This window comes from Lampetra fluviatilis, chromosome 5 (assembly GCF_964198595.1).
Source record: "Lampetra fluviatilis chromosome 5, kcLamFluv1.1, whole genome shotgun sequence".
Taxonomy (NCBI): Eukaryota; Metazoa; Chordata; class Hyperoartia; order Petromyzontiformes; family Petromyzontidae; genus Lampetra; species Lampetra fluviatilis.
The window spans coordinates 19,296,703-19,321,126 of NC_136279.1; the positions used below are offsets into that span (position 1 = coordinate 19,296,703).

At 54.0% G+C, this 24,424-nt stretch overlaps 1 protein-coding gene across 2 annotated transcripts in view; it reads left to right on the plus strand.

Moving 5' to 3' along the window:
• Window positions 1-24,424, plus strand: part of SYT17 (synaptotagmin 17) — a 36,179-nt gene that overhangs the window by 5,128 nt on the left and 6,627 nt on the right. The window contains exons 1-7 of one of the 2 annotated variants that reach the window (XM_078857117.1): window positions 2,528-2,552; window positions 3,939-3,962; window positions 10,166-10,350; window positions 10,483-10,658; window positions 12,006-12,850; window positions 15,305-15,425; window positions 18,240-18,395. In XM_078857117.1, coding sequence (XP_078713243.1) covers window positions 2,541-2,552; window positions 3,939-3,962; window positions 10,166-10,350; window positions 10,483-10,658; window positions 12,006-12,850; window positions 15,305-15,425; window positions 18,240-18,395 — 1,519 coding nt within the window. In that variant the 5' untranslated portion in view covers window positions 2,528-2,540. Of the gene's footprint in view, window positions 1-2,527; window positions 2,553-3,938; window positions 3,963-10,165; window positions 10,351-10,482; window positions 10,659-12,005; window positions 12,851-15,304; window positions 15,426-18,239; window positions 18,396-24,424 lie in introns of those variants that run through there. The other variant, XM_078857116.1, reaches the window with a different exon arrangement.

A 24,424-nucleotide genomic window follows, 5' to 3' on the forward strand; every position in this document is an offset into this window, starting at 1 on the left:
CACACAGTAGACACACACACAGACGACACACACACAGACGACACACACACAGTAGACACACACACAGACGACACACACACAGACGACACACACACAGACGACACACACACAGTAGACACACACACAGACGACACACACACAGACGACACACACACAGTAGACACACACACAGACGACACACACACAGACGACACACACACAGTAGACACAGACACAGACGACACACACACAGACGACACACACACAGTAGACACACACACAGACGACACACACACAGACGACACACACACAGTAGACACACACACAGACGACACACACACAGACGACACACACACAGTAGACACAGACACAGACGACACACACACAGACGACACACACACACAGTAGACACACACACAGACGACACACACACAGACGACACACACACAGTAGACACAGACACAGACGACACACACACAGACGACACACACACAGTAGACACACACACAGACGACACACACACAGACGACACACACACACAGTAGACACACACACAGACGACACACACACAGACGACACACACACACAGTAGACATACACACACACAGACGACACACACACAGACGACACACACACAGTAGACACACACACAGACGACACACACACAGACGACACACACACAGTAGACACACACACAGACGACACACACACAAACGACACACACACAGACGACACACACACAGTAGACACACACACAGTAGACACACACACAGACGACACACACACACACAGTAGACATACACACACACAGACGACACACACACAGACGACACACACACAGTAGACACACACACAAACGACACACACACAGACGACACACACACAGACGACACACACACAGACGACACACACACAGTAGACACACACAGACGACACACACACAGACGACACACACACACAGTAGACACACACACAGACGACACACACACACACTAGACACACACACAGACGACACACACACACACTAGACACACACACAGACGACACACACACAGACGACACACACACAGACGACACACACACACAGTAGACACACACAGTAGACACACACACACAAACGACACACACACACAGACGACAGACACACACACAGTAGACACACACACATAGTAGACACACACACAGACGACACACACAGATATAGACGACACACACACACATAGTAGACACACACACAAACGACACACACACACAGACGACACACACACACAGACGTGCACGGTAAACACAAGATGTGGGGGGGGGGGGGTGACGCGCCTCTCCTCCGTGGTGATGTTATCTCGTCACCATGGCGACCGGAGCACACGGGAGCGAGAGGGGGGGGGGCGATTGGGTCGAGATAAATGATGGAGAGCGAGGGGAGAGGTGCAGCCAGAGGGAGAGGGAGGGGGAGCTGGTGGTGCTGGTGCTGGTGGTGCTGGTGGTGGTGGTGCTGGTGGTGGTGGTGCTGGTGGTGGTGCTGGTGGTGGTGGTGGTGCTGGTGGTGGTGCTGGTGGTGGTGGTGCTGGTGGTGCTGGTGGTGGTGCTGGTGGTGGTGCTGGTGGTGGTGGTGGTGCTGGTGGTGGTGGTGGTGCTGGTGGTGCTGGTGGTGGTGCTGGTGCTGGTGGTGGTGGTGGTGCTGGTGGTGGTGGTGGTGCTGGTGGTGGTGGTGCTGGTGGTGCTGCTGGTGGTGGTGTTGGTGCTGGTGGTGGTGGTGCTGGTGGTGCTGCTGGTGCTGCTATGGGACACTGGGTAGAGAGAGATGAACAGTGGGGACATAGACATGGAGTCGGGAGAGAGGGGGTAGAGAGAGAGGGGGGTAGAGAGAGGGGGTAGAGAGAGGGGGTAGAGAGAGGGGGGTAGAAAGAGGGGGTAGAGAGAGAGATTAACAGGTGGGACATAGACATGGAGTAGGGAGAGAGGGGGTAGAAAAAAAAGTGAGGGCGGGGTAGAGAGAGAGGGGGGGGGTAGAGAGAGGGGGTGGAGATAGAGGGAAGGGGTAAGAAGGAGGAGAGCGCAGAGCGTGAAATCTTTCGTGAAATATTTCATTTAAAAAGGGGGGTGGGTGCCCTTAAAGCAAAGCATTGGAAAAAAACATAAAAAATGATGAACGAAGCAAAGTGCCGCCTACACCGAGCATCTTCTTGTTTCCACTGATCGTAAAAAAAAGAGAGAGATGGCGGCGAGACACACACAGAGAGAGAGAGGTGGGGAGAGAGAGGGCAGAGAGAGAAAAACAAAATGCAAATTGAGAAAACCGTGAGAAAGCGAGTGGGGAGGGAGGAGAGAGGTAGGAATGAGAGAGGCTGGAAGGGAAACATGGAGAGAGAGAGAGAGGCGAGGGGGGGGGTGGGAACTGGACAGAGAGTGAGTGGAAAAGATGAGGGGAGGAGGGAGTGGGGTTAAGAGAGAGGGCGACAGCGGACGGACGAGAGAGGGAGACAGAGGGGGGGGGAGAGAGACATAGATGAGGAGGGCGATAAGGAGAGAAATAAACTGAACACGCCGATAATGGGACACTGATGATCAGACAGGTGCACGCTTCAACCGTGTTCGCATCATTAACATCATCATCACCAACATCATACATATCATCACCAACATCATCAACATCATCACCATCAATACCCACATCACCACCACCACCAACATCATCATCATCAATATCATGAAAATCATCATCATAAACATCATCACCATAAACATCATCATCACCAACATCATCATCATCATCATAAACATCATCACCAACCTCATCAACATCATCACCACCAACATCAACATTATCATCAACATCATCATCATCATGAACATCATCACCAACATCATCATCACCATCATCAACATCATCATCATAAACATCATCACCAACATCATCAACATCATCATCGACATCATCAACATCACCACCGTGTTGTCCACACTGATGGGTATATTAATTGATCTCCGTGTCCTGGTGTTTGTCTGTGGCGTGCACACAATTGTGTGTAGGGGTGCGTGCGTGTGTCTGTGCACAAGTATAAAGATCCCACCCCTCCCCGTGTAGCCCACATAGACTCTTGGGGCAAGGGCTTATTACTGAACGCCTATTAAGGTTGGCACGTCGCACGACAGCGTGGTGTGGCCATAACCACGCCCGGCCGCCTTTGTCTCCCCAGTGCTCACATCTAGATATGTCACGCAGTTTGGTCGTGGTGGTGGTGGTGGTGTTTGTGAACGTCATGGGGAGCGGTGGCGCAGCGCTTAACGCTCTCCGCTACGAACCCGGCGACCAGCGTTCGATTCCCCCACACGGCCAGCGTCAGTGGGACATATTTGAACCGCCCCTGGGTCTCCCCTAGGTCAACTCAACCTTAAAAGGGTAGCTAGGTGCCACGTGTAAAAACACAGGCACTGGGGAGACGAAGGCGGCTGGGCGTGATGCTGGCCACCCACCCCCTCGTGTGCCCTACCGGCCTTCTTCATAGCTTCTAGATTTGAAGCTTTCGTGACTGCAAGGATTCATATTCTTAGGTTTTTTTCGGTAAAGTCACCATGTAGGTAAAACATCAAAATTATTTTATTTTATTTTTTTATCAATTTTGATGTTTTACCTACGTGACTTTACCGAAAAAACCTAAGCATATTCTTCATAGCTGCTACTCACGAATAGCACTCGCCCCTACACAGCATGCCTAAAGGCTATACGGGGGATATTGGATCGTCAAAAGTGGATTGAAGGCAAAGGTGGCCTAGTGTAGCATTGCACGGTTTGCATCGGCGACACCACCACCGTTATTATTTAATCGTTGCAACTTAATGGGTGCTCGCTAACAGCATGCGGCCCGAATTGTGCGGCCATCACCTGACAATTGTTGACCTCTCTCTTTCTCTCCCCGTGTCCCTCTCTCCCTCTTCCCGCCCACCCTCTCAAAGGACAGTTGGACCCTAGAGATGGGGTGAGAGTACGTATACACACACACACCACCAACACGTCACACACACACACCAACACGTCACACACACACATCAACACGTCAACAACAACAACCGCCATTCGCCACAAAGTGGCGGTGACGTCACCACGACGCTTGTGCCAGGCTATGTGCACGTTGAGGCCACGTGAAGTGTCGAACGCCCGCTGGCAGGAGGTCACGGGGCAGACCCAGGTGCCACGGGTCGACTGACTGAGATGCCTGGCTGATGCACCACCTGTGCCCCCTACTGTGCCAACGTGCTGTGCTTTAGCCACCCGGCACTCTGCTCGTTGTTGTGAGCATCGCTCTTTTCCCTCCGTTGTTGTTGGAGGGCGACTGCCTTCAACTGGCCAGTAGCGTCCTTCACGAGCCTCCTCCACAGAGGCTGATCTTGACACCGCTGGTACCAGTCATCGTCAAGTCCACTCAGCTCCACGTCCTCCTGTACCACATCGCTCCATCTCTTCTCTAGCCTGTGCCGCGCCTGTTTAGCCCCCTCTATCCGGCTGAACAAAAGCTGTTTAGGCATGCGGTGGCTGGGCATGCAGGCTACATGACCCAGCCAACGCAGCATTGCCTGCCGGAGGAGCTCACCGATGGGACTGTCCACATTTTTCAAGGATTTGTGAGCTCCTCACACAATCCAGCCTGGTTAAACCCAGGATGGATCGTAGGCAGGCCAGACTAAATGTTTCTAACTGGCGAAGATGTTCCATTAGGGGGGTCCACATTTCGCAGGCGTAGAGAAGGGAGGGATTGACCGTGGCCGAGAAGACCTGAAGCTTCGTGTGGAGCGACAGACCAGGTAGCTTCCACACAGCGTTACGCAACGGATGAAAAAATAATGCCACTTGACTGATTCGGAGTGAGACCTCTGCTATCAAACCGGAGCCGGTCATGAGAACACTGCCTAGGTATGAGAAACTCTCCACTTTCTCCACAACTGCCCCATCACCAATTGGGAGTAGTGGGGGTGGAGTGTCCGATGGTACAAAATACCTAGGCAGGTGCTTAGTTTTGGTGGGGCTGATGGTAAGGCCCCACCTGTTAGTGGCAAGCTCTAGGTTCAGCAGCAGCGCCTCCAACTCCTCCTCTGAGTGAGCAGCAATTACCAGATCATCGGCATATATAACGTGGTTGACCAATAGGAAGCCATCCCTTGACCGCAGCGGGTCAGGGATTCCGAAAGCACGAAGAACAACCCATTGCCCAGGCCTACGGATGGTATCACAGGCCTTGACCAGGTCAATAAAGCAGAGATGTAGGTCTTGTTGGAATTCCCTACACCTCTACTGTAGCAGACGACAGAAAATATGGCATCTTTGCAGGACTGCACTTTCCTGAAACCGCACTGGTGCTCCTCAAGCCTCTCCTCAGTGTGCCTGGACCTTTCCCGGCACACTGAGAAGTGAGATGCCCCTGTAGTTGTTACAGTCTGTGTGGTCCCCCTTCTTAAAGAGGGGGACCACCAGGGCGTCCTTCCAATCCTGCGGAACCCGGACAGTGGTCCAGACTGTTGTTATGATGTCATGTAGGGCAGTCTGTGCACAAACGCCACCCTCCCTCAGCATTTCGCTTGGGAGTTCACTATGGAAGTCCAGTTCACCATGGAAGTCCAGTTTACCATGGAAGTCCAGTTTACCACGGAAGTCCAGTTCACCATGGAAATTCAGTGCACCATGGAAGTCCAGTTTACCACGGAAGTCCAGTTCACAATGGAAATTTATTTCACCATGGAAGTCCAGTTTATCATGGAAGTTCGGTTTACCATGGGAGTCCAGTTCACCATGGAAATTCAGTTCACCATGAAAGTCCAGTTTACCATGGAAGTCCAGTTTACCATGGAAGTCCAGTTTACCATGGAAGTCCGGTTTACCATGGGAGTCCAGTTTACCATGGAAATACAGTTCACCATGGGAGTCCAGTTTACCATGGAAGTCAGTTCACCATGGAAATCCAGTTCACTATGGATGTCCAGTTCACCATGCTAGTCCAGTTTACCATGGGCAACCTGCGGCCCCGGGGCCGCATGGGGCTCATCAAGGACTGTTTCTTGACCTTATTTATTAAGGACCCACCCTCTCGTACTCACCACGTGGCATTGCAGCTCTTGAAGTATTGGGGGTTATTTTTCACCAAATTCTAAAAAAAACGCAGGGCGGGTGTGGACAACAGATCACTTAATCAGAATCAGAAGAATCTTTATTTAGACTGGAGGAGGAATCCGATGCGCCATGAAGTTCTTATTTCACAGATGTCCAGTCAGGGCGGGTCAGAAAACGACAGACAATACAAAAACACGTGACAGGAGTGGAAAGTGTAGGACAGGTAAGCAAGTCGCGAAAATAAAAATAAAATGAATTAAGTATATAAGTACAATTAGCAAACGTTTTTCAATTCCTGGCAATTTTTCAACACTAAATGCAAGCTTGGGCAAGGCAGAATAAAAACAGCAACAACAGCAGTAGTCCCAGACCACAGCAAGACAACAACAACAACCACAACAACACAGTCCCCCGATAAAATTGAAGAGCGTAAATCTTAGAAGTAGTTCTGCGAAAAGCCGCTTCCCAAGGACCGCTCTCCGACACGGCCTCATGCACGACTGTGCGGGAATGGCTTCTCGCGACACAACTGGGATTAAAGACGTCTTTAACAACAACAACTCCACTAGTCTCTCGATAATTCATTTTACGCGTGCTCTGCAATATTAACACTTTCCTGCTCCCGCACAGAAGCCTCGGCCCACAAAGTTAACAGCAGCAGTGCCACTCCAATCAACATCAATCAAACTCCGCCCACTGTGTGTAAAGATATTGCAACTACTGTACTGTAGAGGCGATCACGTGGATTTCGAATTAACCAGAGCAGCATATTTTTTGGTTTAAGCACGTGACTTGTCGTACAGATTTCCAAGAATAACAATATTTAACTGTTTTTAGATTACTAATTTGGGCTTAAGGGAAAATCTCAGGTGCGCGGTAAATCCGCAAATCGGATAAACCGCACGCTGGTAATCGAGAGTCTTCCACAGTAAATGTTCCCCGTGGCTCTCACTCCATTTACGCTAATGAACGGTAACGCGATCAAATTGTCCTTCTAAGCTGCGAGGCCCTCCGTCATTCCACCACAAACGAGATTGCGCGCGTGCGCGCACACACGCGCATACACGTGCGTGCGTGCGCGCGCGTAACGGGCGTCCGCGTGTCGATTTCGAATTGACAGCCCCTGAATCACGCGGGCAACCCTCTCTTGCACGAGAGGGCTCGTCACCGAGGCTAGAGACGTTGTTCGCTCAAAGACGTTTCCTGCTCCCTCGCGATGTTCGGCCGATTCGACTCGCGGGAACGCGGTTTGCCTGCGGGAGACGGAAAACCGGATTTGCCGCAGAAGAACCATTGCTCGCGCGGGGATAACACTCAAAGCTCCACACACATGGACCCTTGAATCCATTGCTGTACTTTACCATCTCCCCTGTACACCTCCCCGAGCCCACAGGTGCCTAACGACACATGTGGTATTTCGATTTAAAGCTTTCGTGACTGCAGGGATTCATCTTCTTGGTTCTTTCGGTAAAGTCACGTAGAAGGGAAATAATAAAATAATAAAAATAAAACATAATAAAATACAATTCTCACGACGTTTCGGCCACAACGCAAGCAGCCGTCCTCAGGTGAAGAAGAGGTCTTTCCGACAGACCTTGCGTTGTGGCCGAAACGTCGTGAGAATTGTATTTTATTATGTTTTATTTTTATTATTTTATTATTTCCCTTCTACGTGACGTTACCGAAAGAACCAAGAAGATGAACCTGTGGTATTCTTATTTCGTACGGCAAGGTGATGTAAGCCACGTCACAATCATCGGGTGCGCCTCAATAACCTCCTTCCGCTCTTCGCTTGAAGCCTCACCTCCATCGCCCATTCTCTTCCTCTTCCCTCCCCTCGCCCCCTCCCCTCCTTTCACCCCTTCCCATCCCTCCCCTAACCTTTCGTGATCCCTAAGCATCCCTCCATCGCTGTCACTCAATCCTCAACCCTTGTAGCCACGCCCCTGCCATCCAAGTCATTCTATTCTGTCAACGTTTTTTTGTTTTAAAACTGTGTCGTGCGCCTAGGCCATGAGCAGAAATCGAACTCAGGTTGGCCAGAGTTCGTCGCGCTAACCGCTGCGCCACCGCTCCCCGCAATACGGCAGAACGCTCACTCGCTCGGCTGGCTAGCAGTAGTCGATTATCAGCGTAAGGCACTACCACTAGAGTACAAGTTACCGCTTGTTCATAATAAATCCCAAGTATAATTGTACCCTACGTTACTAAAATCCGACGAATGGTTGTTGTAGAACAAAATGAGTGGCAGATGGATGTGACGTGCCCAAGAAATACCCGGGGGGAGCGTTCGGGACTGGTTCCGTCTGAAAGTACAGCACTCAAAACGGCAGATTCCAAGAACACAGGATGAGATGTTACTATCCTTTGTGCAAGCACTTCCAAGAGTTCATGAACAGCGAGCCTGGTGAAATTTGGGGAGCGCATCGTCAGTAGTGTGCCTTTGGATCCTAGGGTGTTTCGGCCTTTCACACTATACACCCTCCCCAAAGGCGGCCAGCGACAGGGTGATCAATCCTACGCTTGCGTCCCATTCCCAATTAGTCATAGGAGTTGCCTTGTTTGATTGTACAGGGCGCTGTTCACACGTTCAGCATCGCGGGGAGCTCTACGGGATGGTCCAGATGTCTCGTGTCCCCCAATTAATGATAACTGCATATTCTCTGCAAACGCTCAGATGTATGTTGATTAACTCCGAATAGCCCAAGCAATAATAGGTTCTGCAATTTAGCAAATTAACATGATTCATTGTAACTTATATGACGTAATTAACCCCCCCTCCCTCTCTTGTTTTCGCATCTGATAGGACCACAGTGATGACATCACCTTTACCCCCTCTATTTAAGACCGACATACTGTAGGAGGACTGTCTTCACAACTCTGGCTGTCGCCTGATGAGGCTGGTTGTAAGAACTGGCAAAACGTCGCAGTACTCGAATTGTAAATGTTCGTGGGTTTACTCTCCAACACACCGGGGTGCTGAACTAGTAACGAATTGGCGTTTGTTGACGTGACAAACCTTACTAATTGGCTGTGTCGGGTGGTGGCTGGTTTAACGACACATTTATATTTACGAGATCTAACCCCCCCACCCCAAAAAACTGTATTATGGATAATATTGGTTGTGAAAACCTAATACGTATTAAACTGACCCCCAATTAATATTGACCCCAAACTTTTTTTCCCTTTGCCTATTAATTTCTCTTTTAAATAAACCTTCCTTGAAAAAAATAATTAAGGTTAAGAGAATTCAATGGGGGGGGGGGGGGGGGGTCACAAGACATCTGGACCAGCTCCTGTAGTATTAAAACAAAACCTCATTGGACAATCAATGCAGCTCAGGAGGAGCAAGCTCACTCAAATATGTTTCTTCATTAAATTTCGATTGTCGCACTGACAGTGTCTTCCACCCCCCCTCCCTCCTCCATTGATTCCTCCATCTGCTACGACTGCATATGATGGGCAAGTGCTGTTAGCGAGCACCTATTAAGGCCGGCATGGCACAAGTGGGGGGTGGGTGGCCAGCACCACGCCCGGCCGCGTTTGTCTCCCCAGGGGCGATGCTCACTACACACCACACTAGGTACTCATTTGAGGCTGAGTCGACCTAGGGGAGGCCGAGGACAGGTTCAGATAGTCGTCACTGGTATTGGTCGTGAGTGGGAATCGCACGCGGGTCGCTGGGTTCGTAGCGCCACGGTGGCTAGGAGATGTTAACTCCCTCGCCAAGTGTGCAGGAGGTCGTGGGTTTGATCCAGACCTGACGCCTGCTGCTGTATATTTGGAGTTTGCGTGTCTTTCTCGTCGTGGTCACGTGGACTTTTTTCTCGGGGATCCTCCGGTTTTTCCCTCCACATTTAGAATCCACATCACGCGTTCAGAGTACTTGGCTGATATACATTTCCACACGATGATAAGCCACTTCCTCGAGCCATCATTTGTGACCAGGTCGCTTCTGAAAAAGAGCTACGTAGAACTCAGTGGGCCTCACCTGGTAAAATAAAAAATAAAAACGAGTAGCGCACCATGCTAACCGCTCCCCACACATGCTCGCACGCGCGCACACCCGCACACGTGCGCTCGCAGGGTGTGTCTTCTCGCGTGGCCGAGCTTCTCCGGTACCGCTGGAGCTGCCCCCAGTCCTGGAGCCGCTGCTGGAGCCGCTGCTGGAGCCGCTGCTGGGCAGCGCTGTGCGCCTGCCTGGAGCCGAGCCACGACCAGGAGGAGGTGCAGATCCTGGGCCCCTTCCCCGCGCCTACTCCGCCCTGGCTGTGAGTCCCACACGGAGCCACCAGAGCCTCCTGCTGAGTGGAGCGCATTCACAGAGTGTACCCAACAAACACTGGCACATCCACTTTGACGCGCCCTCTCGCTCCGTGTCTCTGCGCGCGCTCTCGTCGCAGGCTGGAGGAGCGCGATGGCGACGCGGAGGCCATGGTCATGTCGGCGCACGCTCACCCCCCGGCGGCTGCTGCCAGGGACAGCCCCGCCAGGACAACGTCGCTGTCGACGTCGTCGTCGTCGTCGGCGTCGTCGCGAGTGCCCTCCTCATACAGCCTCGCTAGCCGCAGGGTCTCCGGTAAGATCTGGCACCCCACCCCACCGCACCCCGCCCCCCGTAGATGTCAAAATATATCCCGGAAAGAATTTCGACATCCATAACCTCAACACGGCGGCTTTCGTCCGCCTTGCTCAAGCTCAAGACTGGAAACAGGAAGAACCTTGTTCACAACTTCGGCAGATCTGCCCGATGAAGCTGGTTGTAATCGACACGCAGGCAGTGTGCCGATCGGCACGTTTCGTTCACATGGCAAACCAGCTAACTTCACAATTTTTTTTTATTTTACCAGGTAAGGCCCACTGAGCGACCTAGCTCAACAAAATGGCTTGTCAAGTGGAAATTTATAACAGCCAAAATAATGTCAATAATCTAAATGTGGAGGGAAAAATCGGAGGACCCGGAGAAAAATCCACGTGACCACGGAGAGAGAGAGAGACACGCAAACTCCAAATATACAACAAGCGTCAGGGTCGGGATCAAACCCACGACCTCCTGCATACCAGGCAAGGTAGTTAGCATCTCGCCACCGTGGCGCCCTTTCTGATTGGCTGCGTCGGCTGGCGGTGGATTTTAACGGCGCATTTATATTTACGCGATCTCATCCAAAACAACTTAGACAAACCTCGATTTGCGAATTATTCTGGGCAAACCTGAAACGTTGCATTCTGGTGCTGTGTTCTGGTGCGGTGCGTGTGCTCTCTCTCTCTCTCTCTCCCCTGGACCACCGCCACTGGCTCCTCTCCCGTCAGTGTACTGACCAGCGCGCCACGCGTTGTGCGGACCACGCGCGTATTTAACGAGACCGACGGCGAGAAGCGTTGGGGCCGATGGAAAGAGCGGCTCGCTGTGATGGCGAGCGATGGCCTCGATTGAAAAGTTGTGACCCCCGTGGCGAGTAGCCACCGGTTGGGGTTGGTAGGGAAGGTGGAGGGTGGGGGTGGGGCAATGGAACATATTCTATGAGAAATCAAGCTCTGCGGGGGGCTGACCTGGCAAGGGTGGGATCCTAGGTCCTGGTTCCAAATGCTGTTTTTAGCCACCTGCCCTTTAAACTGGAGTTGATTTCTGGGTACGTTCGCTCCTACGGGGGTGACGTTCCGCTGCTTGCAGTGAGCGTTGAAAATCGGATGTTGTCCTCGCATCGCCCCGTTCCATCACTCACCCCCCATCGCTTCCATAAACCAACCACCCCGTCGCCCGCCGGTCACCCATCTCATTAACCACCCCATAACCTCTCCCATCACCTCCCCCATCACCTCCCCCATAACCTCCCCCATCATCTCACCACCATCACCCACCCTAATCGCGCACCTCCATCGCCTCCCCCCCCCCATCGCGTCCATCGCCGCCAACGTCGTTCGCCAGGCCTGGACTCGTACCGCCGCTCCAGCTCCTCGGCGCCGGACAGCCCGGGGCCGCGCGTCACCTCGGCGCCGCTCGACCAGTGGCCCCGCGTCACCGCGGCGCCGCTGCCGCCCGACCCGTGGCCCCGCCCGGTGCCCGGCCGCACCGAGGCCGGGCGGCCCACGCAGCGCGTGGTGGCGGCGCCGCCCCCTTCGCCGACGACGACGAGCTCGTCGTCGCGGCGGCGCGACACCCGCGGCTCCGTCCGCCACGCCGAGCGGCCGAGCAACATCGAGCCGCGCCTCTACCGCGCCGACTCGGGCGCCGGCGGCGGCGGCGGCGCCGGCAGCGACGCGGACTCGCTAACCGACGAGGAGGTCCTGTCGCGCTACCGGCTGGGAGCACTGCACTTCAGTGCGCAGTACGACCTGCCGCACGGCCGCCTGCTGGTGCGCGTCATCGAGGCGCGCGAGCTGCCGCGCCCCTCGACCCGCACGCGCCACGGCCCCGGCGACGGCCCCGGCGTCGGGGTCGCGGGCGCCGTCGCGGGCGTCACCTCGCTGCGCCGCCGCGATTCGCCGCCGCCGCCGCACTCCAACCCGTACGTGAAGCTCTGCCTGCTGCCCGACCAGAAGAACTCGCGGCAGACGGGCGTCCGCCGCAAGACGCAGGACCCGCTGTTCGAGGAGCGCTACTCCTTCGAGCTGCCCTTCGTCGAGGCGCAGCGGCGCACACTGGCGCTCACCGTGCTCGACTTTGACAAGCTGTCGCGCCACCGCGTCGTCGGCAAGGTGGCCATGCCACTCGCCGAGGTGGACCTGGTCAAGGGGGGCCACTGGTGGAAGCCCATCGTGCCCAGCTCGCAGGTGCGCGCACCTCTCCGCGGAGGCCCAACAAATCCCCCTGCGGTTAAATCTGCCCGATCGGGGTGGGGCGCTTGTAATCACCTTCGCTGAAACACATCACGAAAGTACCCGGATTGTCAGATGTTTGTGGGTTTACACCCTCCACCAGCACGCACACATCGGTGTGTGCGTGTGTCTTTGTGCTGAGGGAGTGACTAATGGGCAACGTTTTGTTGTGCGTGACAAACCTTGCTAATTGGCTGTGTCGGGTGGTGGCGGGTTTAACGACACATTTATAAAACGAAACTATTTTTTATTTTACTTTACGAGGTAAGGCCTCACTGAGCTGTATAGTTCTTTGTCAGAAGCGACCTGGCTATCACAAATGATAGCTCAACGAAGTGGCTCATCACGTGGCAATTTATAGCAGCCAAATATTCTCAACGCCATGATGCCGATTCTAAACGTGGAGGGAAAAACCGGACGACCCGGAGAAAAATCCACTCGACCACGTGGAGAGAGACACGCAAACTCAAAATATACAGCAGGCGTCAGGGTCAGTTTCGAACCCACGACATCCTGCATACCAGGCGAGGTTCAATCCTGATTGCTAATCAACCTAAATGTGGCGCTTGGGCAGGACACGTCGCTCGAAGGAACGCTGGCCGGTGGTCGAGACTAATCGCAGAGTGGCAGTCAAGGGAAGGAGACACGAGCAGAGAGCACATCCAGCGCAGAGATGGAGGGGGCGCTTGACGCATTGTTGCAGGAACTGATCCACGTTTATATTCTCCATCGAGTTTCCCGAGTACTTTGAGTCACAGAAGGCGCTCTGTCTAAATATAAATTAGATCGCTGTACCGTACTTCTACGCTTCCACGTCCGCGCGCCCCGCTTTCACCGAGCCGCGCTGACCGGCGTGGTGAAGTATGGTCAAACAGCCCGTCGGGGCCCGCGCTATGAGACCCTGCTGTTGACCTACAATGCACTCGATGGGTTGGCCCCGCAACATTGACGAGGTGCCGCAGATCTTGGGATCGCCTTCTTCGAAGCACTCCGAGCTCAAGGGCTCCGTGCCTGGGGGTGATCGCGATTTCGCCCGGCGCTGTGCAGCCCCCAGACTATGGAACGACGCTTTGCCCTTGCTGATAAGACGGAGTCGTTAGATTTATATTTCAAACTCACCTCTTGAAATTGGCCTTCATTACACCCCTGCCTATATCTGGCCGTTCACCCTGCAGGTCCTGCTCGTTTCCTGGCTTTCCATACAACGGCGGTGGCGCTTTGGTGCCATCTACGGATGAAATCTGCCGCCTTGAAAATGTAAATTATCATTATTTGTAGCATAGGACCGTTCGAGACTGTGATGGTTTGGGGAGGCCTTTTTGTCCAACGCTGGGTGGACAAGGTCTGATGACGACGACGATGATGATGAAGATGATGCGTGTGTGTGGGACCGCAGAGTGGGGAGCGGTAGCGTAGCGCGCTGCGCTACGAACCCAGTGACCCGAGTTCGATTCCCGCTCATGGCTATCACCGGTGATGATTATAAATTATCTGAACCGGTCCTGGGCCTCCCCTAGGTCGACTCAGCCTCAAATAAGTCACCCGGTGCGGTGTGCGGTGAACATCGCTGCTGGGGAGACAGAAGGCGGCAGAGTGCGGTGCTGGCCACCAAACCCCTTCGTGTGCGGTTTAACACGTGTGAGGCTTTCGCGACCAATATTATTAATTCATAATCACCGTTTTTGGGTTTAGATCGCGTTATTTATAAATGTGTCGTAACCCTCCACCACCCGACACGGCCAATCAGTAAAAAAGTGTCACGTTGACAAAAGACAAATAGTTCACTGCTTTAGCCCACCGGTGTGTTGAAGCGTGAAACCACAACATTTACAATTTTTGAGTAGCACGACGTTTCGCTGGTAATTGCATCCAGCATCATCGGGCAATTCGCCAGAATGGTGAGGCTCTGCTCTGGCTCCCGGTCTTAAATAGAGCAGCAGCAGCAGCAGGGTGACGTCATCATTAACTCATCAACTCATCAGGCAGAGGCGTAGCTAGGGGGGGGGCAGGGGGGTACATGTGTCCCCTGGCGCCAAGGTAAAGGGGCGCCAAAATGAGGCTTACAACGTTACATTATAACTTATTGCGGCGGGCGCGGCAGCCTGAAACTACTGCACAAATCTACACCTCAACCTAAAAGTTTATATATCCCGCCACACACGGCCTGCATGTCATGTAATTACATTTTGGTATGTGATTAAACGGGGGGGGGGGGGGGGGGGGTGGCGCCAATTTTATAGTTCGTCCCCGGGCGCAAAATATCCTAGCAACGTCACTGTCATCAGGTGCAACGATTTGAGGCCACGGTACCGGTGGCCTCCACGTGCACTGCTGCTCGCTAACAGCGCTTTGCCCCGGCAGTCTGTTGAGGGGTGGCTGGGGGATCTTTGTCTTTGTCTTTGATTGCAGAGCGAGGTGGAGCTCGGCGAGCTGCTAGTGTCCCTCAACTACCTCCCCAGCGCCGGGCGACTCAACGTCGAGATCGTCAGGGCCAAGCAGCTCCTGCAGACCGACATGGCGCAGGGTTCAGGTTCGACACTGGGCCCTGGTGCCCTCGGCTCTCCACCACAGAACGACTCTTGCCGTACTAACTGACCGTATTCTTGCCATCCTCCCTGGATTAGGACGCAGTTGTTTGCCCTGGATTTTAAAGCAGAGGTCTGGGGCGCGTTGTGTCTTACCACCCAATTGTTTTTTGATGTGGGCACGAGAGAGATGTTAACTACCTCGCCTGGTATACAGGAGGTTGTGGGTTCGACCCTGACCCTGACGCCTGCTGCTGTATTTGGGGTTTGTGTGTTTCTCTCCCCCCGTGGTCGCGTGGATTTGTCTCCGAGTCCTCCGGTTTTTCCCTCCATATTTAGAACGAACGTGCGTGAGAAGGATTTGGCTGCTACACATTTCCGCGTGATAAGCCACTTCGTTGAGCTATCATTAATGATAGCCAAGTCGCTTCTGAAAAAGAGCCATGTTGCTCCGTGGGCCTTACCGAGTAAAAAGATATATTAAGAGTTTGCGTCGTTTAAATCGTTTTAATCTGAACGAGACAATTGAGTTACCATGCGATCATTGTGTTACCGAAAGGTACGTTGTAATCTAGTTGATCGGTCAAAACTTCCGGAAGACGTTTGATGATTTCCATGTTTTCTTCGAGGTGTAAGTTCATTTTAGTTGTTTGGCTTTTGTCATTTTTGTTGGTGACGCAGGTCACTCGTGCGGACGAGACTCATGCTGCCCGACTTTGAGTTCTCACCGAGTTTAAACAAACGTCAACAAACGTATTTCTCACAGCATAATCACCTTCTGGAAGACCGCTTCCCCCGCAACTACCGCATTCTCCCAATTATAAAACACGCCCTCGTTTTTTTCCCTGCGTCCGTTCCGTGTTTCCTAACTTCATCATTTCTATATATCTTACATCCTTGTTTTACCCTTTTTCCCCCGAGACACCCTTGTACTCTGAAGGATGACCGTAACCCTTCTCTTGACTCCCACGCGTTTCATTCAATCAGGGTTTAGCAACAAGCAAAAAAAAAGTCCAGCCGTAATCTGGTCCCGAACGTCGTAAATGGCGCAGATTCTATTTGAAGACCGAGATTGTGTTTGTGCGCCTGTGTGGTCCGAGTGTGTGCTCGTGTGTGTGCTCGTGTGCGTGGGGAGCGGTGATGCCGCTGTTACGAACCCGGCGGACCCGAGTTCGATTCACCGCTCACGGCCAACAACACCGGTGACGATTGTCTGAACCGGTCCTGGGCCTCCCCTAAGTCGTCTCGGCATCAAATGAGTACCTGGTGCGGTGTGTAAGCATTGTCACTAGAGAGACAAAGGCGGCCGGGCGTGGTACTGGCCACCCACCCCCTCGTGTGCCGTGCCGGCCTTCATAGGTGCTACTCGCTAACAACACTTGCCCCAACAGTCTGTTCAGGCTATATGGGGGATCTTTGTCTTTGTGGATCGGTAGTGCAGCAGTTAGCGCGCTGCACTACCAACCTAGCGACCCCAGTAAATAGTGATAATTATTTGAACCGGTCCCGGGCCTCCCTTAGGTTGACTCAAATGAGTACCCGGTGCGGTGTGCAGTAAACATCGCCACGCGGGGGAGACAAAGACGACCGGGCGTGGTGGCGACCACCCAACACCCCTCGTGTGCCGTGCCGGCTTTCGTAGGTGCCCCTCGATCACAGCACTTGCCCCAACAGTCCGCTAGGGCCACCCGGGAGACCTTCGTCTTTGCGTGGCTTATTTGTGTCCCTCAATTTGATTTGGCGCTCTCGATGCCACGCGGTGGCTCTGCGAGCCACTCGCTCCACCGCTGAGCCACCGGCCTGGTTTATTATCTCGGTGGAAGGTGCCTGACCTCTGATGCCACCCAAGGACCATTTGTGCTGCTCAGCTCATCCTGAAGGGGCATCTGTCCTGTGTGCATGTCCGATTGATGACGTTTGTCGGAGGAAGTTGTTGAGGTTGCCGGAGGGAGTGAACTCTCTCTGTCTCTCTCTCTCTAACCACTATCCGAGAACACCAACCCAATAAACTACAGATCCTATTTTTTCTATTTTAGCAGGTTAGGCCCACTGAGTTGTGTAGCACTTCTTCAGAAGCGACCTGTCACAAATTATAGCCCAAACGAAGTGGCTTAACATCGGAAATTTATAGCAGCCAAATACTCGAAAATGCGCGATGTTGATTCTAAATGTGGAGGGAAAACCCGGAGGAGCTCGAGAAATATCTACACGACCACGGGGAGAGAGACACGCAAACTCAAAATATACAGGAGTCAGGGTCGGGATCGAACCCACAACCTCCTGCATACCTGGGCGAGGTTGTTAACAGCTGTGTACGAGCACAGGCACTGGGGTGGCTCTCGAGAGTGCAGGCGGTGCAACTGCACTGAGGCGCGTGGCTTAGAGGTGCCCAGGCGCCAGACTACGAAGACAAGGGGGGGGGGGGGGGGAGGTAGGTGCAAAATGGACAGGGGGCAGGGGCCCATTGCATTCACCCGAGGCGCCCACCCACCACACTAACGCCGATTAGGCTGGAGCAAGTGACTCCTCCTTTTAATGGAAAGTTTCGTTTTAGTTGCCGGCCAATTTGTGTTTGACGGCAGTGGTTCTCAAGCGGTGGGTCGCGGTCCCCCTGGAAAAGCCTTCCCACGGGAGGGGCGGGGGGTGGGGAGCCCAGACTGTGGCATGGACACCGTGCAGGAGAAATTTTGAATGCCACGACAAACAAGTCGAGGACCGCTGCGGCTTTTGCAGGCGTCTGCGCCTACCGCTCACTTTTGCGACGAAAAAAATCAATGCGATTTCTGCCCCTCCCCCCCCCCCCAACACACGGTGGCCAGACCCGTTTGCGAGGGTGCAGCTGGTGCACGCACTCAAGGTGGTGAAGAGCAAGCGCACGGCGTGCATCCACGGCACCGTCGACCCCTTCTACAACGAGTCATTCAGCTTCCACGTCACCCCCGACCTGCTGGACGACGTCAGCCTCGTGCTCACCGGTGAGTCCAGTCGCCGCCCGGTCGCGCGAGGCCACCAGATCCCCAGATACCCGGACCCTGGCCAACGGCCCCTGGTACCTCCGACCCCCGACCACCGGTCCCCGGACCCACGGCCGTGGACGCTTGGCGCGAGAGGAAGGACCGGGAGGGGGTTGAACTAAAACTCAACCAGTGTTTTGTTTTGTTTTACCAGCTAAGGCCCACTGACAGAGGTCGCAACCGGGTACCCGATACCCGGCTACCCGTACCCGATACCCGGGTACGGGTACCCGTTTGCAACCCTGGTGCGGCCGGGTACGGGTAGGCCGTGAGTCACTGGTGAGTCACCGTTTGTCACTCATTTCCCAACGTCTTGTCTCTTCTCACAATTCAAGTTCCTAGAATCAACCCACCCGCGCCTGCAACATGGCTTCATCCCAGAGGTCACAATCAGGTACCCGATAGGGTACGGGTACGGCCGGGTACGGGTACGGGTACCCGTTTGCGACCCTGGTGCGGCCGGGTACGGGTAAGGAATCAAAACCCGTTTGCGACCTCTGCCCACTGAGCAATGTACGAGCTCTTTTTCAGAAGCTACCTGGCCACACGTGATTAGAGCTCAACAAAGTGGCTCATCATCATCATCAACACGTGGACATTTACAGCAGCGGCCATATACTCTAAACGCGTGATGTTGATTCTAAATGCGGAGGGGGAAATCCGGAGGACCCGGGAAAAAAAATCCACAGCACCACCAGGAGAGAGAGAGACACCGCAAACTCCAAATATACAACAGGCGTCAGGGTCGGGATTGAACCCACGACCTCCTGTATACAAGAGGCAGTTAACATCTCACCACCGTGGCGCCAAAAGAGATGGCGCCAGGGTTAGCGTGGGGGATTAAGGCTGGGCTTTCAGGGTTTGGGTCGGGGTTAAAGCCGGAGTTGGCATTGGGGCTAGGCCAGGGGTTAGCAACCCGTGGCTCTGGATCCGCGTGCGACTCTCTGCCAGGACCGCCGCTCCGTGACGTTGTTCATTCAGGACTCACCGTCTCGTATTCACCACATCGCATATTGCGGCGCTCGATATATATTGAGGTTTTATTTTATTTTACCGAATTCTAAACGAAAAAAAAACCGGATCTTCTTGTCATTGTGTTTGCCGACCCCCCCGGGGTTAGGGATAAGACCTGGGTTAGGACTTGCGTTAGTGTTCAAGATAGAATTAATGATAAGGGTTAGTGCTACGGGTAACAGGAAGGGGTTCGGTATCCCAGTTCACGTTCAAGCCAGGGTTAATGAGAAGGATATCATTGAGATTTGAGTTCAGCGTTGGGTTAGGAGGCTGTGGCGAGCACCAGCGTTTGGATTTTGATTAGGTTGACCCCTAAGATGGCTGGGGCTCTACGGCTCGGGCAAATTCTTGGCTCCGGCGCTCGGTCTGTACGTCCGCATGCGTTGTGTTTATGCGTCTACGTGTGTGCATCTGCGCGCGTGTGCGTGTGTTTGCACGCGCGCCATAAAACGACTGCATCTCACAGGAATGGAACCATTAATCAAGCTATAAACCAGTGGACACACTCACGCAGAGCCATAGACCCAGCCTCATTTAGCCTGATGGAGCTGAGCTGCAACAGCTGTTAGCGAGCACCTATTAGGTCTGGCGGGGCGCACGAGTGGGGGGAGTGTGACCAGCGCCACCACAGCCGGGGCCACCGCTGTCTCGCCAGCGCTGATTGCTGGCGCGCCATCCCGCTTCGCTCGCATGTGGCTGAATTGACCGGGGAGAGGCCCAGGACACGTTGCGAATATTACCGGCCACCGACGGTGTGTGTCGACGACCAGGGGTTGAAATCCAGGTCACTGGGATTCTAGCTCGGAGCGCAAAAACCCAGATGAACATCTCGCCGGATATTTTTTCTCTGGTCGCTGGCAGACTGCGCCAGAGTCGGTTGATTGATACGCGACTCGTAGCCAAAGCGAGAGAGGTGGTTGCTGGATCCGGCGTTGCCCGTGTGCGGCACTGTTCTCTCGGGTCGCCGACAGAGACAGACTTGCCCGAAAGGAATCCCCGCTTGTAACAACTGCACTCGCCACACGCACACACACAAGTCGCAGTGAATTCCTGCTCAAGTGAGCATTGAAGTGGTACTCATGCCCCGCCACAGTGGATAGGAGATGTTAACTACCTCGCCTGGTATACAGGAGGTCGTGGGTTCACTCCCCACCGCCGATGCCTGCTGTATATTTGGAGTTTGCGTGTCTCTCTCTCTCTCCCCGTGGTCGCGTGGATTTTTCTCCGGGTCCTCCGATTTCCACCTCCACATTTAGAATCAACATCGCGCGTTTTAGAGTATTTGTCTGCTATATATTTCCACGTGACGATAAGCCACTTCGTAGAGCTATCATTTGTGATCGCCAGACCGCTTCTGATAAAATAGCTACATAGTTCAGTGGGCCCTTACCTGGTAAAATACAAAATAGTTTTTAGTCTTGGTGTAAATTCCACATTCCTATGGCGGGGGTGGTGGGTGGGTGGGTGGGTGGGGGGCGGGTGTGAGTCTCTCCTTGCGACGACCGCTGTCAACGTCCACCACAAAGCCAACGCTCATCTTATCGACCCCGGATTGGTGACGGTCTCGGTTCAAGCCCCGGTTAAGATTGCATCCCGGAGACGTTCACGACCGCGAGCCGCCCCCTCCCACCGCTGAGCAGCGCCGAGGGGTGCACGAGCCTGGTAATTTATGGGGCTCCTCTGCGCTGGATTTTCCCCGCGCGCGCATTAATCTCACTTTGGGGCCGGGCGCGCGCCTCCCGGTATTGAGCCGCCGTTCACCCGCCCGAGCGAGCATTTTATTTACCGTGCACTTACTGTCACGCTCGTCACGGAACCGCCCGGCTCGCCTACACGCACGCGTCACCTTGTGTCACTCTGTGTGTCACCCTGTGTGTCACCCTGTGTGTCACCCTGTGTGTCACTCTGTGTGTTACTCTGTGTGTTACTCTGTGTGTCACTCTGTGTCCCTCTATGTGTCACCCTGCGTGTCACCATGCGTGTCACTCTGCGTGTCACTTTGTGTGTCACTCTGTGTGTCACTCTGCGTGTCACCCTGCGTGTTACTCTGTGTGTTACTCTGTGTGTCACTCTGTGTGTCACTCTGTGTTTCACCCTGTGTGTCACTCGGTGTGTCACTCTGTGTGTCACTGTGTGTGTCACTCTGCGTGTCACTTTGTGTGTCACTGTGTGTCACTGTGTGTCACTCTGCGCGTCACTCTGCGTGTCACTCTGTTTGTCACTCTGTGTGTCACCCTGCATGTCACTCTGCGTGTCACCCTGTGTGTCACCCCGTGTGTCAGTCTGTGTGTCACCCTGCGCGCCACCTTGCGTGTCACCCTGCGTGTCACCCTGTGAAAAGTGGTAAACCTATTCTCATAAACTGGGATTGTTTGTCCGCGTGTTTGAGCCTCGCATGGGTGTGTACGCGGCATGCACAGCACAGCTAGCCCTCGTTTTACGCAGGGGGTTGTGGCCTTGAAAAGCGGCGAGTAACTCAACATCGCGTCGATTAAACAGAATCGAGACGAGACAAAGTTCACGCGGACAAGATCTTATAAATGGCGAGCGAGAAGGGAGATGTTGACTGGTGCTGCTGCTGCTACACCGCAGGCATCATCGCGACTCCGACTAACGATCAGATCCCAGCGCGTTCCGTACACCGCAAGCCAATGCACTGCAGCGCGTCATCTCAACAATAGTGCGCGCGTGCACGCACAACAACGAAAAGCGTAAATTATGAAAAAATAAGGAGAGCTTTGACCCTTTCTGGCAATAAAGCAGTTGTGTTAAGATGTTCAAACACCAAATAGAAACCTTTTTGCGAGGGATCAAGTCTGTATTAACCACGCAAACTTGTGGTGATCATGAAAACAACACGCGGCTCTGATAGTATACGTGTAATGTAGTAACTCGGCGGGAGACGACTTCACGGGTAACACACTCTTTATTTTATCAAACTCGTTCACAGGTGACTAACACCTACTTTGTATCTCGGGTGACAAACACCCACTTAGTATCTCGGGTGACAAACACCCACTTAGTATCTCGGGTGACAAACACCCACTTAGCTACTCGGCGACTAACGCCACTGAGCTACTCGGATGACCAACATCCACTTAGCTACTCGGCGACTAACGCCACTGAGCTACTCGGATGACCAACATCCACTTAGCTACTCGGCGACTAACGCCACTGAGCTACTCGGGACACTCCCTGCCCGGGGTATCCGTCTCGACTGTGGGTCCCCAGCCCGACCCACGGGGGCGTCGGACCCCGGGTCCCACAGCCTCGCCTCCGAGCCACACAGGGCCCCGGTCCCCACAAGGACGGCGGGACTAGGGGTCTCGTGGCACTAGGTCTTCAGCTCCGTCTTCGGGTCTTCAACTGGGTAACTCTCCCCGAGTGCTCTCGCGCGTCCCCCTTTATACCCCACCTGCGGACGTCGCTGCGAGCACCCACTTATTCGACCAATCGCCGGGCGCTGGCTACGATCCTCTTTTCCCACATCTCATCGTGCCTCACCACTCACGCCGCGCCGCCCCGTCATCTGTCACTCCCGGCGCGCGCGTCCACACCACGCCCACAACGCGTGCCCAACCCCGCACCCCGCGCCGCCCCGTGATCCATCACTGTCACAGTCGGCGCACGTCAATACCACCACTACATCACCCCCTACCACATAGCTCGCAGCCGCCCCGGCTGCTACAAAAATATACAAACCCCCCTGTGTGCCCCGTAACACAACACAACAACAAGAACAACAACTAACCTAACAACACAACACGACGCGAACACTACCATCCGCAACCCTCAACCAATGCCACCGCGACAATAGAACAATATATACAAACCGGCGAGTGACAATAGCAATGTGTATGCAAAAAGGAAAATAAATGGAAATTTTTTTTTTTTTCTTCCGACTCGTGCAGTGTCCCCTTTTTCTTCCGAGCGTCCCTACAACGGGACATTACCCCGGCAGAGGGGAACACCGGGCGAGCTCGGTGTAGAGAAAAAACGTCTTCATGAAAATTGTTGAGACCTAGCCCGAGTCCGCCTTGCCGGTCCGTCGTACGGCACCAGACGCGGTTGAACGTCCGGTGGTGCCGTCGGTTCAGGAAGACATCGGCCAGGCATCGAGGACTCGTGCGTGCCCCGGGGTTCAGGCTCTCGATGGTCAGCAGCCGTCAAGCCCGAGGCACCTGGGGGTGGGTCAGGTGGAGACACGTGAGGATCAGCCTGCGACACCTCCCTCCCCGAGTCGACGGTCACATCACACGCCCGGTCGTCACGGCACAGAACGGGGTCACACGGTGCCGCATAGGGCTTCAGTCGGGAGGGGTGCACGTACCAACGGCGTTTCCCCCATTTAATCTGTATACTCTGGGGTCGTGCAACCCGCACAATTTCCACCGGTCCCCTCCAAGGTCTCAACAACTTGGGGGACGTAGCCAACGGTGCATGTGGACAATGCAGCCAGGCCTTATCGCCTGGTTTCCAATCATGCGTATGCACCCTCCGCTCATGCAATTTCTCGTTTGCAATTTGCCGCGACCGCGAATTCAACCTTGCCGCCTCCCGCGCTTCAGTCAATTTGGCGATATTAAATTTGATGTGGTCTGCCAATTTAGATTTTGCACGTGGCTGGGAAATCCCCAGTTGGACGTCCATGGCCGGATCGGCCTCCCGCCCATACATAAGAAAAAATGGGGAAAACCCCGTCGCCGCATGAGGGGCCATTCGATAGGCCGCGAGTACCCCCGGCACCTGTAAGTCCCAATCAACCTGATCGTCGCAGACCTGTTGGCACAACATAGACGTAATCGTCCTGTTCAGACGCTCAACCATCCCGTCAGTCTGCGGGTGGTAGGGGGAAGTACGCACTTTCTTTGTACCCAACAGGTCGCACACCTCGCGCAACAAAACGCTCGAAAAATTCTTCCCTTGATCCGTCAGCAAGCGTTCGGGGGCGCCCTTGTCCAACACATAACCCTGGA